This window comes from Platichthys flesus, chromosome 14, assembly GCF_949316205.1.
Source record: "Platichthys flesus chromosome 14, fPlaFle2.1, whole genome shotgun sequence".
NCBI lineage: Eukaryota > Metazoa > Chordata > Actinopteri > Pleuronectiformes > Pleuronectidae > Platichthys > Platichthys flesus.
Genome location: NC_084958.1, coordinates 23,461,548 through 23,479,770, shown reverse-complemented (window position 1 = coordinate 23,479,770; position 18,223 = coordinate 23,461,548). Strand labels below are relative to the sequence as shown.

The 18,223-nt window shown below is 46.9% G+C and overlaps 1 protein-coding gene across 2 annotated transcripts in view; it reads left to right on the top strand.

Annotated features, from left to right (window-relative positions):
- myo10 (myosin X) overlaps positions 1-18,223 on the top strand; it is a 44,409-nt gene that overhangs the window by 16,033 nt on the left and 10,153 nt on the right. The window contains exons 4-23 of one of the 2 annotated variants that reach the window (XM_062404747.1): positions 3,205-3,339; positions 3,573-3,697; positions 4,181-4,194; positions 4,293-4,377; positions 4,667-4,770; positions 5,004-5,133; positions 5,780-5,898; positions 6,087-6,233; positions 6,421-6,521; positions 6,612-6,678; positions 6,900-6,992; positions 7,106-7,174; positions 7,260-7,342; positions 7,740-7,848; positions 8,463-8,543; positions 13,919-14,043; positions 14,599-14,713; positions 17,444-17,550; positions 17,654-17,881; positions 18,093-18,132. In XM_062404747.1, the coding sequence (XP_062260731.1) occupies positions 3,205-3,339; positions 3,573-3,697; positions 4,181-4,194; positions 4,293-4,377; positions 4,667-4,770; positions 5,004-5,133; positions 5,780-5,898; positions 6,087-6,233; positions 6,421-6,521; positions 6,612-6,678; positions 6,900-6,992; positions 7,106-7,174; positions 7,260-7,342; positions 7,740-7,848; positions 8,463-8,543; positions 13,919-14,043; positions 14,599-14,713; positions 17,444-17,550; positions 17,654-17,881; positions 18,093-18,132 (2,077 nt within the window). Of the gene's footprint in view, positions 1-3,204; positions 3,340-3,572; positions 3,698-4,180; positions 4,195-4,292; positions 4,378-4,666; positions 4,771-5,003; positions 5,134-5,779; positions 5,899-6,086; positions 6,234-6,420; positions 6,522-6,611; positions 6,679-6,899; positions 6,993-7,105; positions 7,175-7,259; positions 7,343-7,739; positions 7,849-8,462; positions 8,544-13,918; positions 14,044-14,598; positions 14,714-17,443; positions 17,551-17,653; positions 17,882-18,092; positions 18,133-18,223 lie in introns of those variants that run through there. The other variant, XR_009924114.1, reaches the window with a different exon arrangement.

Below are 18,223 nucleotides of genomic sequence, written 5' to 3'. Positions count from 1 at the left end.
AATAACCCGAATTGCATTTCTGTGTTTGGATCTCTGTGCTGGGAGAGGAGCAGGATGAGAAGAGGCTTTTAGATGGATGTGTGTGTTTGGAACTGGATCCTGGAACTGGTGTGTGTTTGGAACTGGATCCTGGAACTGGTGTGGGTTTGGAACTGGATCCTGGAACTGGTGTGTGTTTGGAACTGGATCCTGGAACTGGTGTGGGTTTGGAACTGGATCCTGGAACTGGTGTGTGTTTGGAAGTGGATCCTGGAACTGGTGTGGGTTTGGAACTGGATCCTGGAACTGGTGTGGGTTTGGAACTGGTTCCTGGAACTGGTGTGGGTTTGGAACTGGATCCTGGAACTGGTGTGTGTTTGGAACTGGTTCCTGCTGCTGTCAGCGAATCAGGCGTCGCTCTGCACCGAGGAGCTGAGCTGCAAACTTCTCACAGCTCGGCCTCCAGCTCCTTTCACTGTTTGATGCCCTGAAGCTCCATTTAGTTCCTTCGCAGAGTCCCAGCTCCTGCCCAGCTGCCCCAGTACGTGGTCTGGTTCACAATTAACTCTCTCACACACACACACACACACAAACACACACACAGTCACACACACACACACACTGTTGGTCCCTCAAAAACACCAAAGCCATTTCAGAGCAGACCCTCGTAAAACATGTAACATAGCAGCCCCCCCACCCACACACAAAAAGAGTAATTTCATGGTTTTGGCCTGTGCGTGTGTCTGTGTGTTTGTATGTGTGTGTGTGTGTGTGTGTGTGTGTGTGTGTGTGTGTGTGTGTGTGTGTGTGTGTGTGTGTGTGTGTGTGTGTGTGTGAGAGGGAGAACAGCTATAAATTGCACTTTTAGGCGAAGGCAGGAAGCTTCGTGTCGGATTTAGGGATTGTGGGTAATCAGATCCAGGCAGAAGGAGGGGAATACAACAGGAGCTGGTTTAGAAGAAGAGGAGGAGGAGGAGGAAGAGGAGGAGGAGGAGGAAGAGGAGGAGGAGTAAAGTCTAACAAAACGCATCTGCTCATTAACGCTCATGAAGGCCACTTTGCCTTCTCACTGATGCAGATCCCCGGCTGCGTGGAGCCTCATGATTTGAACGTTGTCGCTGCAGATTTCAGTCAGAACTCAGCGTGAGCCTCCAAAGAGGAATCTGCTGGAGATGCTCCAAACTGGTCAGACTGGTCCTGAGAGCAGCAGTGACCAGCACGGCAGATTTCCTCCAATAAACAGATTCAAACTTTTCATTTTCACGTTTCCCTCACTGAGTGTTTTGGTGTTGGTCTCGTTCCTGATCCCACATGACGGTGAGTTCCTGCTCAAGGCTTCAGAGGAACAGTTCTCCCAGTTTGGTGTTGACTGGTCCGCACAGAGCCCTGACCTCGACCCAGTTCAGCTCCCCACCCGACAGTCTCACGTCACGTTCAGCCACTGCAGCTTTCCATCGGATCATGTGATCTGATCTATCATATTAGTTGAAGTCTGTCTCAACCCACTCAGACTTCAGGGCTGATTCTGTTCTAACTGTGGCTTTGGCTCTGATGAAGCCCAGGTTTGATCAAATCCCCGACCCGGCAGTTTCTGCCCGACCTCCCGACCCCAGAGGTGCATGTGAGGTCAGACCCTCGTTAATCACTCAGGAATCTGCAGTAACACAATCCCTGCAGCTAAAGCAACAAAACGAGCTCCACAAAAACAAGCCTGAAAAAGTCTTCTTTTGGGATCGAGCTGGTTTTATCTGCGTCGCCCGGATCCTCCTGTATTCGTTGTGAGTTTTATTGAGTCACATAAATCTGAGCTGGTCCAATCAGAGGTGACGATGCAACTTGGTGCCTGAAATCAAATAGTTTGTCAGATTCTCTACTGAACCCACTTTCTCTAATGTTTCTAAATCTACCCATCGCTCTTGAGTTCATATCAGAGTGAAAACCTGAAGACGTCTCTGGGCTCATGTCCTGTCCTCCCAACAAGCGGTTTCTGTTTCTCTTCAAAAAATGTCCTGCAGAAAGAAACATTAATAACTCACGTTTGCTCTGGACATGAAGCACACGGCCTTGTGTCCACGTCTTCCATCGCCTCGTGTTTCCTGAATAGTGAATTCAAAACTCTTCCCTCACACCTTCAGGGGTCGTGAGCGTTTGCTGCTGAGAGGGAAGGTTTCAGTGTTTCTGGCCGTGCAACAGAAACTCCCACAGACCTCAGCCGTACATTCCAGTCCGTCCCAACGAGTCATTCAATCCTAATCCTCCTCCGATCTCTGGCTAGATGATGGTGACATGTTTTCACGGTGTAAAGAAATCGTTCCTCTAAAGACTGGAGACCTGATTGGACGACACGTGTGGACAGACGTCCCTCTCTCACTGTGTAACACTCTCTCGTCTCACTTTCTGCCCCCCCCCCCCCCCCCCCTTCTCTGGGTGAGGTCCAGCTCTCGCTCAATCGCTGGGATGAAGGCTCCCTCCTTCCTGCCTGTGGGGGGGGGGGGTTTACCTTGGGTGGCAACAGCATGTGTAGAGCCAGGGATTAGGACAAAGACCGGGTGCTGCTTGGTTGTGTGTCTGTGTGTGTGTGTGTGTGTGTGTGTGTGTGTGTGTGTGTGTGTGTGTGTGTGTGTCTCAGATCAGTTGTCCTGCTGTCAGACGTCTTTTCAGATGGGATGCATTAAACCGACCCCTTCACTGTAATCTATTTAAATGAGTTCCACTCACACCGAGCCTCTTGAGACACAAATGAAAGAAGCTGGACAAACTGATGGACAGAGGGAGATCTGAACTTTGATGCTCCGATGCTTCACATCCTGGTGAATCACAGAGCTTTTATTTTGAAAAGTTACATCGCTCAGTAAATCATTAACGTGAACAGTGATACAATTTTAAGACGAGAGTCCAGTGCCCCCCCTAGTGGCTGGAACAGTTCCCATGAGGTTGTGTGTGTGTGAACAGCATCAGCATCAGTTGTGACTGTGTGTGTCTGCCTGCAGGTTGCACAGAACCTGCAGGCAGACACACACAGTCACACATTAAATAAAGACACAACCCTCGCACACAGTTTGAATTTAAGACCCGGCGTCGGGACTCATTAAAGACACGGGAGGTTTTCCAGATCACGAAGCAAAGAAACATCCAGATAAATCCTAATTATCGGAGGCCAGTGCCTTGCTCAAGGGGCAGTTGCGAGGAAGGGACTTGAACCTCAGTGTCTTTTTCTGTCCACAGTGGAGAAAGCGGAGCGGGGAAAACAGAAAGCACCAAGCTGATCCTGAAGTTCCTGTCGGCGATGAGTCAGCACTCTCTGGAGCTGTCCTCCAGGGACAGGACGTCCCGCGTGGAGGAGGCGCTGCTGGAGAGCAGGTGACCAAATGGAATTAAAGAATACACACACTTCAACACACAGACGTCAGGACAGTTTGAACCACTAGGGGGCGTTATCAGATTAGAGTTCTTATAACAGAAGTGATTTTAAAAGCAACGTTCATGTGTTTCTTCAGTCATGACTCAGTTTCCAGCTCATCAAACACATTGGAGTGAGAAGTATCAGGTGAATTGTTGATGATGACTCAGTAAACGTGTGTCTGCTCCTCCAGTCCCATCATGGAGGCCTTTGGAAACGCCACCACCGTCCACAACAACAACTCCTCCCGCTTCGGGAAGTTCGTCCAGCTGCACTTCAGCCAGAAGGGAAACATCCAGGGCGGCAGGATCGTGGACTGTATCCTTTGAAACCATCAAAACCATCACACTGTCACTGGGAGGAACTGGACCAGGCTGCTGGTGGTAGAGGTGAAGACGAGCAGAGTCCTTCATGAGGATCTGAGTCCGTCTGTCCCCAGATGAGTAGAACTAGATCACTGTAGATAATTAGCTCCCAGTTTAACAAGTGGACAGTAAACTGGATTGTCCCGTCTCAGGTTAGCTCAGGTAAATTAAATTAATCCAATAATAATGTTTTTAATTCAAAGTATAGTGGAGCGAAGTAGAAGACAGGACATTTAGGGCCTTGAGTACTCTGAGGGTGTGGACCAGCGGGAGTCGAACCAGGGACCTGCTTCTCAGGGACTAGATTCCTGGTGGTCATGCATGTGGAAGGTCATCAGGTTGAGTCTCTCTCTCCCTGCTGCTCCTGGTTTCTCTGTGGAACATTGAGCCGAGTCATTCAGTTGTTGTGCCTTGACAGAAGCTTCTCCGACCGCAGACCTCCTAGAGAAGGTGAGTGTCCGTCCTCCGATGTCCCTGAGCCTGGACCTGGTGTTTGAGATGAGTCACCATCGGTTGAGTAATGAGCGGTTCTCTGTTCTTCTCTGCAGAACCGTGTGGTCCGGCAGAACCCAGGGGAGAGGAACTACCACATCTTCTACGCCCTGTTGGCAGGAACCAACAGCCAGCAGAGAGGTGAGCAGCAAACACAGTGCCAGGTCCAAACCAGACGAGTGGACCATCGTCCTCTCGTCTTTACATCAGAGACAAACATCCTGTTCAGTTTCAGAGTAAAAGCAAAACCATGAAACTTTCCCTGAGTGACAGCGCCCCCTGGTGCCACACAGGGTGTCGTTCTGTCAGAGTCAATCAGTCCCACTGAGTCGTCTCATTCTGAAGCTGCTGGTTTAATGTTGACAAGTTGCAGAGTGTTGCCGGCTGTGACAGCGTGTGTGTTTGTTGTGTGTTTGTTGTGTGTCCTCAGATGCGTTTGCGTTGACCCACACCGACAGCTACCACTACCTGAGGCAGTCGAGCTGCGTCACCGACAAGACGATCAACGACAAAGGCACTTTTCAGGATGTTCTGGTACGCAGGTCACAACACACACACACACACACACACATACACACACACCAAACACACACTACAGACACTTCTTAGGACTAAAACTAATAAATCTTCTTTCACTGATGTTTGTTTAAGTGTTGCTGATCAGTTTGGTGTTTTGATGATATCAAAATGCTGGATTTCTATGTGAGTCCATCGAGAAGATGAAGGTGCGACCTGAGGAGCTCATTCTTCTTCTCTGTTTTTCCCAGAATGCCATGCGAACGATGAAGTTCACGGAGGAGAACATCGGGGAGATCCTGCGCCTCCTGGCCGGGATCCTTCATGCAGGGAACATCGAGTTCATGACGGCCGGAGGAGCACAGGTCTCCTCCAAATCAGGTCAGAGCTCCTCTCCTTCGTCCTCTTCACTTCTCTTCCTCTTCCTCTTCCTCTTCCTCTTCACTCCTCTTCCTCTTCACTCCTCTTCCTCTTCACTATTCTTCCTCTTCCTCTTCCTCTTCCTCTTCCTCTTCCTCTTCACTCCTCTTCCTCTTCCTTTTCACTCCTCTTCCTCTTCACTCCTCTTCCTCTTCCTTTTCACTCCTCTTCCTCTTCACTCCTCTTCCTCTTCACTCCTCTTCCTCTGTCACTAACAGGGTTTTCTGACTTCAGGTTCAGATTCATTTGTTAATTAGAAGTGGAACGTCGTCCTCCACAGATCAGGCTCAATTTAACATATGACACATTCATTTCATTTCATTTCAGTTTTAATTTATTTTATAAAAAAGTTTTATTTACAAACTGAGCGAGAAGGAGTTCAAACTTATTTAATCAAGCCTCTTCTCCATAAATCATCTATTAATTATTATCTTTTACTTAAACAGCTTCCTATACATCTGTAAATATGTTTTTTTAACTGTGCTGTATATTGTATATATTGCACAAAAAATGTATGTAATAATAAAAGCAATATAAATGATTAAATAAGGCTACATATATATTCAGTCAAAAAACCTAAAACAGTTTGTGTTGCTCTCGTCTGCAGCTCTCAGCCGCACGTCCGACCTCCTGGGGCTGAACTCAGACCAGCTGGCCGAGGTTCTGACCCACAGGTCCATGATCCTCAGGGGGGAGGAGATCTCCACCCCGCTCACCGTGGAACAGGTGAGTGATCTCATGTCCTTCAGGTGTAAAGGTGAAGTCATGGGTTTGAATCTGAGCTTCTCTCCCTCTCGCGTGTGGAAGTGGCTCGAATCCCAAGTGAGGAGATCAAGACCAGACTCCTGTTCAGATTCTTTTCTATGAGGGACATGGTTCTTGTGTCCCCTGTGACGTGGGTCTCTTGTCCTCAGGCGGTGGACTCCAGAGACTCCATGGCCATGGCCCTTTACTCCCAGTGTTTCAACTGGATCATCAGGAAACTCAACAGCCGCATCAGGGGCAACGAGGACTTCAAGTCCATCAGCATCCTGGACATCTTCGGGTTCGAGAACTTCGAGGTGCGTGGAACACTTTGTGAGACGAGCACATTCCAACCACACGATCTATTAACACCAGATGATTCAGAGGGAAATGAAAAACGCTTTCAGCTGTTTGAGTGTCTCACATGAGACCAGGATCTAATGAGCTCCTCGTCCTCCAGCTCATTAACTCTCTGTTCTCTGGTTCTGGTTTCATTCTCCACAGGTCAACCGCTTTGAGCAGTTCAACATCAACTATGCAAATGAGAAGCTTCAGGAATATTTCAACAAGCACATTTTCTCCCTGGAGCAACTTGAGTACAACAAGTAGGTGGAGGCCGTTTAGTTCCTCACTGTGAAATGAGACGTGAGGTGTTCTACAGGTTTTCTGACCACGTGTTGTCTTGTCTCCTGCAGGGAGGGCCTGGCCTGGGTGGACATCAACTGGATGGACAACGGAGAGTGTCTGGACCTGATCGAGAAGGTACGGGGGGGGGGGGGGGGGGGGGGGGACTGTCAGGAGGACAGAAGGTTTCTGAGCTTCAGAGGAGTTGTTTAAAACTGTCGGATGAGGACGATGATTGTTGGAGAACGATAGAGTCAAGAGGCAGAACGTGATGTGACGAGGATCTGATGATGATGATGATGATGATGATGATGATGATGATGATGATGATGATGATGATGATGATGGCTTTTCAATAGAAACTGGGTCTCCTGGCGCTGATGAATGAGGAGAGTCACTTCCCCAAAGCCACAGACGACACCTTACTGGAGAAGCTCCACAGCCAGCACTCGGTAGGTGTCCTCCTCTTTAGGGCTTTTCTCATGATGCAGGTTTGATTTCAGAACAACTCACAGAAAAATGTTAAAAACCAAATATCTGAACCGTCTTTTTTCTCTGGCTGCAGAAAAACTCTTTCTATGTGAAGCCCCGTGTAGCTGTGCACTTCTTCGGAGTCAGGCACTATGCAGGAGAGGTGGGTGCTGCCTCCTCCTCCTTTTCTTTCAGTGTGGTTCTGTTTGTTGTGTTCGGATCTGACGCCCCCTTGTGGCTCGTTGCAGGTGGTGTACGACGTGAGGGGGATGCTGGAGAAGAACAGAGACACTTTCAGAGACGACATCCTCAACCTGCTGAGGGAGAGCAGGTGAGAGGCAGATTGATTATAATGCCTTGCTATAATAGAGAAATAAAAGATTCTCATGATACTTCTATACGAGTCACGGACCGACAGGGATTTCTGGAATAATTAAACAAAAGATCATTTCTTCCATTTTCCTGAATTCTGTTAAACTTCTACCAGCTGCACTCGTCTGTTCATCTTTCTTTTGTCAAACAATGATCAAATGGAAAATACTCTACACTGTTTTGATGTCTTTCTCCGATTGTTCATTAAACCTCCAGAGATGCAGTTTAGCTCAAACTGGTATTTTTGTCTCAATGGGAGTATAAGCGATCAGTGATCAGTTATGATGGAGTCACATTACAGTTAGATCCTGTATGAGACACGTCCTGATTCCCCGTGTGTCCCCTCCGTGGCTCAGGTTGGACTTTGTCTACGATCTGTTCGAACACGTGTTGAGCCGGAACAAGCAGGACACTCTGAAGAGCAGCTGCAAGCGCCGCCGGCCCACAGTCAGCTCCCAGTTCAAGGTACGTTCCCAGCAAACGTCAAACTGGAGTCAGTGATCACCGGAGCTGAAGAGAAGCACATGTGACTCAGTCAGTCCCGACACCACCAGCAGCCGAGGAGCAGCAGTAGCTGGACAGTAGAAGTGTTCAGTGGGGGAGAGGCTCGTCGTTATATCAACATTTACTGATGTATTATAATAAATATGAATAATTCATAGCTTCACTGCGACAAACAGTGACTCACCTGTGGGAATAAGTTCATGATGTTGCTGCTGCAGAAAACAACTGTTAACATATCACCAGTTGTAGTAATAGTAGCAGCAACAAATAGTAGTACTGCGGTAGTAGCTGTGGTAGTACCTTATCATAAAAGTATTACAGCCGGTATTTTATCTACTGTGGTCCACAGTATTACAGAAGTAGTAATATTGTTATTATTACAACTGGAGGTAGAACGGAGAAGGTCCGACTGTTATAGTCTGGAAACATCTGAATATCAGCAGTCAGAGTAGTGAAAGAAATATTAACTGCACTTCAGTAGTAAGCAGCAGTAACTGTAATAGTAAGTGTAAAAGTAACTGTAATAGTAACTGTAATAGTAACTTTAGTGTTTGTGAACGTTTATTTTGATACAGAATTCTTTGCACTCCCTGATGGCCACACTCTGCACCTCCAACCCGTACTTCATACGATGCATCAAACCAAACACACGCAAGGTGAGTACACACACACACACACACACACACACACACACACACACACACACACACACACACACACACACACACACACACACACACAAACACACACACACACACACACAAACACACACACACACACACACACACACACAGAGCAACCATTAGCAGCTCAGAACGTGGGAGCGTTTGTCATTTTAATAATCAGAAACCCCCCCCCCCCCCCCCCCCCCCTGTCTACTCCTCTCTGGTGCCCTTTGACCCCAGGTTGCCTAGCAACAGGCAGGAGTCATGGAGAATGTACACAAAGTATTTACAGGAGCGAGTGGGGGGGGGGGGGGGGGTTGGGGGGTGCACTGTGACTCCCCCACACAGACAATATCACAAGATATCTTTAAATATTTGTGTTTCTGGACTGATAAGTTATGTGACATCATCAGTTGTGTGACATCATCAGCAAAAAGAAAGTAATTTTGTGACCAAAGCAAAAAGTTTGTGGATTTTAATGGTTCGAGTTTCTCAGATTTACATTTCAAACTTTACTTGCGACTCAGTTTATTCACAGAAGAAAATGACTTTGTTCATTCAGTCAAAACTTCACTGAACAAAATAATAATTCATAATCTAATTATATGATATAAGAAAATACAATTTACAACAAAAATACAGAATATGGTTTTAAAAGTAATAATCAACAATACAAATATATAATAAAATGAAATAATCTACAGTAAAAATCTACAGATGAGACAATAAAAAACTACAATAGAAGAAGAAATAGTCAAGAGAAAATATACAATATAAAAAACTATAATCCAACATACAAATGCACAATAAAGAAACCAAATGGACTGGGAACGAAAATGGAAATGTTTCTTCGTAGGTTTATTTTTTAGTAAAGTTATTACCCAGCATGTTTTGGGGACAGAATTTCTTTGCAATAGATTTATTCTTTTAAGTCTCTTTGATCATCTCCGTCACACTGGAGGTGTTTACACAGCAGAGAATTCAAAATGGCTGCACAGCTTCATCCCTGTGCAGCTGTGACGGAGTCGGACGTGGACACTGAGACGCAGACGTGAAGCAGCTCTGAGCGGTTTGTGTTTGAGACTCTGGTTGTCGTGTGTGGCAGCACAGAGGGTCCCTGTGTGTGTGGGTGGGTGTGTGTGTGTGTGTGTGTGTGTGTGTGTGTGTGTGTGTGTGTGCGTGGGAGGGGTTCTGTGCAGAAATGGTGACAGGTCCAACAAATTCCCTGCAAACTGAATCACTTATTACATTAACACCAGGAAGATGTCCATGGTCTGACAAAGTTCACAGTATTATTTGTTTCTGAAGTGTAACTGAGTAAATCTGTCCTCTAAAAATACTTCTTTTGATTCTCATAATCCAGATCATCATCCAGGTCAGAACTAAATGTCAAGAAATAACCAACATCTCATTAATTAATAAATCCTGGATCTGCCCACTGGTTTGAATCCGCTCCAAGGTGAATGAGTTCTTCGTTGGCTCACAACCGAGTTTCAATCAGTTCAGTTTGTTGTTTGTTGTGAGTCCTGCTGAGAGACAGACTAACTGTCTGCAGCAGGAGACGGATCCACAGATGGACGTTCATGTCCTCAGAGAGACCAGTGAGCAGCCGGCGTGCTTTATGAGGCGAACCGTCTGGATCCTCTTGTGATCGAATGGTAAACAAGGTCCAGTGATGAGTTTCAAATGGAGCTGAATTTAGAGAGGAGGGGGTCAGGGGTCAGGGGGGCACGTGGCCCCTAAGAGCCCCCGAGGGCCGTGTCCCTGTCATCTGCCTGTTCCACTGGTAGCAGGTGTCTGAGGACAGGAGCTCCACGATGTCTCACCCTCTAAACCAGTTTCATCTTCTCTCAGCTTCTCAGCTCCAAACACATTTAAATATTAATGTTTATGGTTTGAACAGCTTGAGACGCTGATTCAGGGGGGGGTGGGGGGGGGGGATATCAATCTCTTGACAGAATGCATACTGGTGTGGACAGACCTCTAAACACAACTAGGACACACAAATGCACACACAGACATTTACAAAGTGTGTAAGGTAAACTAAAGCTTGTGACTCTTAGCTGTAATGGCTTGTGTCTGATTCTCACTCATCGATATCCAAAGGTGGAGCCTGTAATCTCGATCGCCCCCTGGTGGCTGGCTGCAGTACAGCTCATCAACCGTCCTCCATGTTAGCAGATGGGACATGGACCGGACTAAAAACTCTAATATGTAGGAAATCAGTAATTGTGTAATTATATCAGAGAAAGGTTAGCAAAATGGATATATACATATTTTAATGTTATTATTGTAATTTGACTGGAAGTTATAAGATCAAATATATTTAAGAATGAATCTGTCGTTATGAAGAAAACATCTTCTGCTCAGATTAGAAAATTCAAATTAGCTGCAGCCGTTCATCTGACCAGTCACCAGCACGTTTGAATGTAAACAGCCTCCTCTATGCAGACACACACACACAGACACACACAGACACACACAGGCTCTACAAGTGGTCGCACAAATTAGCCTCGGCAGGAGATGCATCGCCATGGCAACCTCAGCCCTCCCTCTCCACACACGAAGGGGGAGTGGAGTTAGTGGTTTGAAAGCCTTTGTTTGACTGTGTGTGTGTGTGAGTCTGTGTGAGTCTGTGTGAGGCGCTCAGTGTGAGGAGGAGACTCACAGTGTCGGGAAGTTCTCTGTCGTGTTTCTGTGGATTGAACATTCAGACGGAGAGAGAGACGGGCGAGCGAGGATGCACGGTGAGACCTGATGTGTGTTGAAGTGTGTGTGTGTTGATGTGTGTGCGTGTTGCACAGAGGTTGTGTGTGCGCGGTGGACGGAGGGGACACGCAGCTCTCAGGTGTGTCTTCATATCCATGACGAGTCAGACAGAAAGACAGTGTTGAGAGAAGCAAGTTGAATTATGTTATTATTATATTAACCTCAAACTGGTTCCCACTGCTGGTTCCTGTCTCACTAACTGGACTCGAAGGTTTTCCCCTCTGGATTTCCACAGTCGAGTTTCAAAGCATGAATGAGGCCGAGGACATGATGAGGAGACTTGAGGACACGATGAGGAGACTTGAGGACACGATGAGGAGACTTGAGGACACGATGAGGGGACTTGAGGACACGATGAGGAGACTTGAGGACACGATGAGGAGACTTGAGGACACGATGAGGAGACTTGAGGACACGATGAGGAGACTTGAGGACACGATGAGGAGACTTGAGGACACGATGAGGGGACTTGAGGACACGATGAGGGGACTTGAGGACACGATGAGGGGACTTGAGGACACGATGAGGAGACTTGAGGACACGATGAGGAGACTTGAGGACACGATGAGGAGACTTGAGGACACGATGAGGAGACTTTAGGACACGATGAGGAGACTTGAGGACACGATGAGGACACTTGAGGACACCATGAGGAGACTTGAGGACATGATGAGGAGACTTTAGGACACGATGAGGAGACTTGAGGACACGATGAGGAGACTTGACGACATGATGAGGAGACTTGAGGACACGATGAGGACACTTGAGGACTCGATGAGGAGACTTGAGGACATGATAGCGAGGAGACGCTCTGTGTCTGGATGAGATGATTCTGATCTGCAGGTTTCTGATTCGCTGCTGAGGAGACTCAGTGTCCACAGATGGATCCTGGTGAAGCTCTGACTCCTCTGACAGTTGCTGTTGGTCACAGATACTAGAACCTTCAGCTCCTCCTGAGTTAGATCCTGTCTCTCTGTGTCCCCCCCCCCCCCCCCCGCCGGGTCCCAGCCCCCTCGGACACGCCCCCTTTTGTCCTGCTGAATGCCCTGGGTCTTTGAGGGAAGTTGAGACAGACACAGAGTTCGTCCCTCAGGCTTTTGTTGTCCCGTCTCTGTGGACGCCTGAGATGCTCTGTCCACCTCCGGAGGACGATTCACTTCACAGAACTGGACCTATGAATATTCTGACCTCTGGACAAACAAGAACCCAAAAGTCATCGTATAACATCTACAGAAAATATCTGTTACAAATTTAGTCCTGTAATACAAACGATCAGTGACATTATCAAACCAAATGTTTACAGATCCATTTATTCTTGGTGGTAAACCTCATATTTTAAGAGAGTCTACATTAAAATACATTTTGATTATATTTAGACAAACTGTCATCGTTTATATCTTCAACATTTCTCAACATAAGATCATCACAACAATATGTTGAGTTGACATCAGACTGTTTTCTCTTTCACTTTAAATCGCAAATTTAAAACTAACAAAGAGTTAGTTCATAGATAATTTGCATCTGTCCACTCTGGGCAGGTTAAAGTAGATAATAATAATAATAATAATAAGAAGAAGAAGAAGAAGAAGAAGAAGAAGAAGAAGAAGAAGAAGAAGAAGAAGAAGAAGAAGAAGAAGAAGAAGAAGAAGAAGAAAATCATCTTGTCAACAAAACTGTGTTTGACAAAGTAGTTCCCTGTTGTGTCCTCACTCCAGTTGTACAACAAAGTCTTTTGGGTTTTCAAAGACTTTGACAGTGAGAGAGTTTAACGTGGCTCTCGATTAATCCCTCTGGATTTCATTCACCTCTAGAATCCTGAACAGAAAATCCACGGCACAGCCGCAGCACTTTGTTGGCAGCACGACACGTGTCCCGGTTGTGTTACGAAGAGAAGCCAGAAGGAGATATTTCATTTCATATTTAACTGTGTGACATTTAGAAGAAAGAGAGTGAGAGTAGCAGCGATGGGTAGAGAACAGTGATAGACAGGAAGCGGCTTCCCGACTCCACTCGGCTTTGTGCCGCCACTGACCGGCCGTATGCAAATGAGGTTTATGCTGATGAGGTGTCCTCTGTGGTCAGTGGCTGTTAAAGAATCCATTCAGTCTCTTCAGTGAACATCTCAGCAGCTCCACTGGGTCGTCAGCCGGCTATCAGGGGAGATGGGTGCTGAATGAAGGGGATGTTACAGCCGGTATGAAAGCCACCCCTTATCCAGAGACACCCCCCCCCCCCCACGCCCACCGGGGTTACAGGGTGAGAGGGGTCCCCTGGAAAGCGTCTCTCACTGAATGCACTTCTGTAAGAAATGAAGGCGTCTCATCGTCAGAGTGTGTTTCTCTGGGGGGGGGGGGGCTGTGTGATTTGCACATTTCTGACTTGTCAATGAGTCGCGTGCAGTTTGAAGAATGTGTGATGAAGTTTAAAGGGAGGGAGGTGAGGACTGTTCACAGCTGATGAGCCTCACACACAAGGCTCTGGTTTAACAAGTGAAATGTCTGGTTCGGTGTTTCCAGAAGAGAAGAGCGTCAGAGAGTTTAAACATCTTCAACTCCAGATGTTAATGTGTGTGTCCCCCCCCCCCCGTCTGCTTCCAGATGCCTGACCACTTCGACCAGACCGTGGTCCTGAACCAGCTCAGATATTCGGGCATGTTGGAGACGGTGAAGATCCGGCGCACAGGCTTCCCCGTCCGGAGAGCGTTCCAAGACTTCTGCTGCCGGTGAGTCTCAGCAGCTCATCTAACTCAGGGTTATGGTTATGGTTAGGGTTATGGTTAGGCATCATCTTATGTGTGGTGATGGCTGCCTCTCTCCAGGTTATCAGCCTAGGGTTAGGGTTATATTCCTCCAAATATCAATTTCTAAACAAGTGTATTTCACAAATATTTAGGGATGCACCGATATGGAAGTTCTTGGCTCATAACGATGTTTGTTTATTTAGTTTTTGTTGTTATTCATTCACCCATTTAAAAAGCACTATTTTAAATTGTTTCAGCCCTTTATCTTTCTGATCTTTTAATGAGCACAAATTCAATCAGATTTATGAAACAATCTTTAGTTTAACTAAACTTTTTTGAAAGGAGACAGATTATTCTATATTATACCACAGTTGATTTGGTTCCTTGGGGTCTTAATGAAATGTCTGTAACATATTTTGGTCAGCGTTCTCAAACAGGGGCGAACACTTCAGAGCAGGAGAGACTTGAACCATGTCCCTGCGTCCTGTGAACCTGAACACCTCTGGAACCTGAACCTTCTCTCCCCCTGCTCCTCAGGTACAAGGTGCTGATGCGCGAGGTGTTGACGCCGGAGGACCCCAGGGGGCGCTGCATCCAGCTGCTGAACCACTACGACAGCAGCAGCGTGGAGTGGCAGATGGGAAAGACCAAGGTGAGGGACAGACGTTTGTATGTCCAACTTCACAGAGAGCAGTCTTCTTCATGTGCTGAGTCTGTATTCTGGATAATTAACCCTGTGTCTGAGGGATCCACGTACTTCCTGGTTCCTGTGTGTGTGTGTGATTATGAATGACTGAGGTCCAGAACACCTGAAGCATGGAATCAACAGCTAATGGATTCAGTCTCTCTGCTTCCACCTCAACGGGTCAGGAGAACACAACTGCTGCCAGTGTGTGTGTGCGTGTGATTTCTGTGGGGAAATGAAAAGACAGATGGTGGACGCACATCCCTGATCGCAGTGTGATTGTGTGACGCTGTAGAGGGTGGCAGCAGGAGGTGTGTGTGTGTCTGTGTGTGTGTCTGTGTGTGTATCCAGGACAGAAACCGTGTGAGGAGTCAGTGCATTGGGCTGGAACAGGCATCACCTGTATGAGGAGGACGAGCTGCTCTCACACTGTGTCCACGCCGTCTTCCTGCCGCTGCCTGTCAAACCCTTAAATCACTTCTATGTCCCTCTGAGGGATTCGTCCTCGGAGCCTCGCCCCCCCCCCCCCGCAGACAGATTTACACCGAGCGGCCTCCAGCTCCTTTCAGGACACACATGTCCTCACCATTGTTTTGTTTTAACAGCCTCAAACTTAATTTCCTGGAAGCCGAGCCGCCTGCTTCTCCGTCCACGGGTCTGACCCGCCCCCCCGCCGAGGACCAAAAGTGCACCGAGGCTTATCCCGACTGTTGTTGCTCTAATTAGCATATTAATGAACCGAAAAGGATTCGTTTCTCAATTCAGTGGGATGCAAATGTTCGCCACTTTCTGTGCACGTGTGATTCCTGTTTGTGCACGTGTCCCTTTGTGCCTACGTGTGTCCTTTATGTGTCCCCTCTAGAACAACATGGGTTAGGGTTAGTCATTTAGCTGTGATGGTTAAGGTAAGGGGCTATAAGGAATGCATTATGTCAATGAAAACTAACGAGGGACATGCGTGTGTGTGTGTGTGTTTGTGTGTGTGTGTGTGTGTGTGGAACAGAGGAAAAATTGACTGGATAAATTCCCTCTCAACTGTTTTATTCTTTATTTTCCCTTTATTCCACCTTTCATTTCCAGAATAACTCACTCTCCTTCATGATTTTATCTTTGTGGTTTCTTCGGTGTAAAGTTATGAGATTTGTGAGATTGTGTTGTTTTATTATTATTGTAACATCATGGCTCCGTGCGTGGGCGGAGACATTTGATATCTTTGATCGATCGACTGATTGATTGGAAACGCTCTGACAGCCTGACAGCATGTGCATTGCACTGCACGTTTGATTAACCTGCTCGTCAAAGAGAGAAGTCCACATTATCCCGGAAATCTCATTAGTGCTTCACAGCTGAGGATTCAACCACCCACACACACACACACACACACAGACACACACACACAGACACACACACACAGACACACACACACAGACACACACACACACACACACACACACACACACACACACACACACACTTACACACACACACACATTATAGTACATTATTCAACAGGAGAAAGGCGATCTGTATCCTGTACCCCATAGCACTGTGACATTTCCCCACCGTCCCATATCTAATTTCCCCCCCCCTAATCGGATTAACCCGGGCGTCCCTCGCTGGGCCCCGTCTCTCTATCAATGGACGGCAGCTTGTCTCCGGCAGCGGGCGGCGGCACTGAGCGCCTGTGAGATGAGTCTTTTCACCGAGAGATGTCCTGAAATCACTCGCTGCAGTAATCTGTGCTCTTTAGCAGCGTGAACAAAGGAGGAGGAGGATCTGGATTTGATTCATGTCGGCAGCTTTGTTCTGTTCCCTTGTTCTCCTGGATGGGGGGGTCTGTTAAATGGGGCTGTTACAGAGGGGGCCTTTCCTTTTTAATCCTGTTCACTTGTAAATCTTTTATTCATAATGTGTGTGTAACATTGGGAATGTGGTGAATGCACAGTTTAAACTAGTGGCCGTATCCCTCCGTCCTCCGTGTTAACTCTGTTCTGCAGCTTTTATCCATTTTCACCTTTTATTAAATTATATTTCAGATTTTTCTGCAAGTAAAAAACAACCAACATCAAATACTTTTCAAAAATAAAGTTAAACTCATTCTTTGGGCTGCTGGAGGTAAAGTCTCAAACAAAGGCCTGAAACCATGTGATCACCTCGACTGTGCAGAGACATCATCTGCACGTGAATCACTTCGTACCGAGACGCCCTCTAGTGGATCTCACGCTTCTCTGTCCTGCTTCCTTTTAGTCCGAGAAGGTTGAGATTCGAGAATAAAGCAAAAATTGTCTGTTGATGGAGCCTGTCCATATATGGCTCGACCAATCAGCTGTGAATCATGACGCCTCAGCCTGTATTTATGTCATAAAATAATTCATTAAACCCAAACTGATCAGAAACGACCTGAAATGACAAACATTTATTTAACGTCTACTTAGATTTTTTTAGTTTGGTCCATGTCCCATCTGCTCACATGGAGGAGGAGGGTTTATGACCTATACTGCAGCCACCAGGGGGCGATCAGGGCATTTTGGCTTCACTTTTGGGAGCCGTCATGTCAGCCATCTTTATTTACAGACCCTGGTCATGTCATGTTCTAGCCATAAACATCCAGATTACAGTTAAATCTAAGTGTCCTGTTATTCATTTAATTGAAATTAGATATTTATTTCTCCTCCCTCTCCTCTCCTCGTCCCTCAGGTCTTTCTTCGGGAGTCTCTGGAGCATCGTCTGGAGAAGCAGAGGGAGGTGGAGGTGCTGAAAGCAGCCATGATCATCCAGGCTCATGTCGTGGGCTACATGGCCAGGTACGACCTTCACAACACAACCACACGTCACAAAGCTGCTGACAAACCGTGACCTGAAGTTCACTTTGCTCATTAACATGCGTTGATGCTGCTCCACACACAGGAAGCAGTACAGGAAGCTGCTGCAGTGCATCGTGGTCATTCAGAAGAACTACCGGGCTTTCTACTGGAGGAGGAGGTTCCTGCTCCTTCGCCGGGCTGCGCTCACCGTCCAGAAATGCCTGAGAGGCCAGCTGGCCCGCCGGGCCTACAGCCAGCTGCTGGAGGAGAGGAGGAGGAGGAGGGAGGAGGAAGAGGAGCACCGCAGGAGGGTGGAGGAGGAGATGGAGAGGTGGGATCATCATGTAACTCCTCCCTTTTTAGTTTGCTGCTCTGAATTTACATGGTATCAGAAACACCAGCACCCATACAGGTTTATTTAATCTGGTGTGGAATGGTACCTCCTGCTTTTGTTGTTTTGGTTGATGATGTATATTTTCTGTCTGACTTTAATCAGTTGAAAAATATATTATGTTATCTAACGTCTCACTGTTTGTCTGCAGGGAGAGGCTGAGGCTGGAGGCTGAGACACTCGCCAGAGAGGTACGAGGAAACCAGTTATCAAGAAATTCAATCAGAGTGAAAAAGAGTGGACGACCCAAATCTCAGATTTATCTAAATTTGGCTCGAAAAG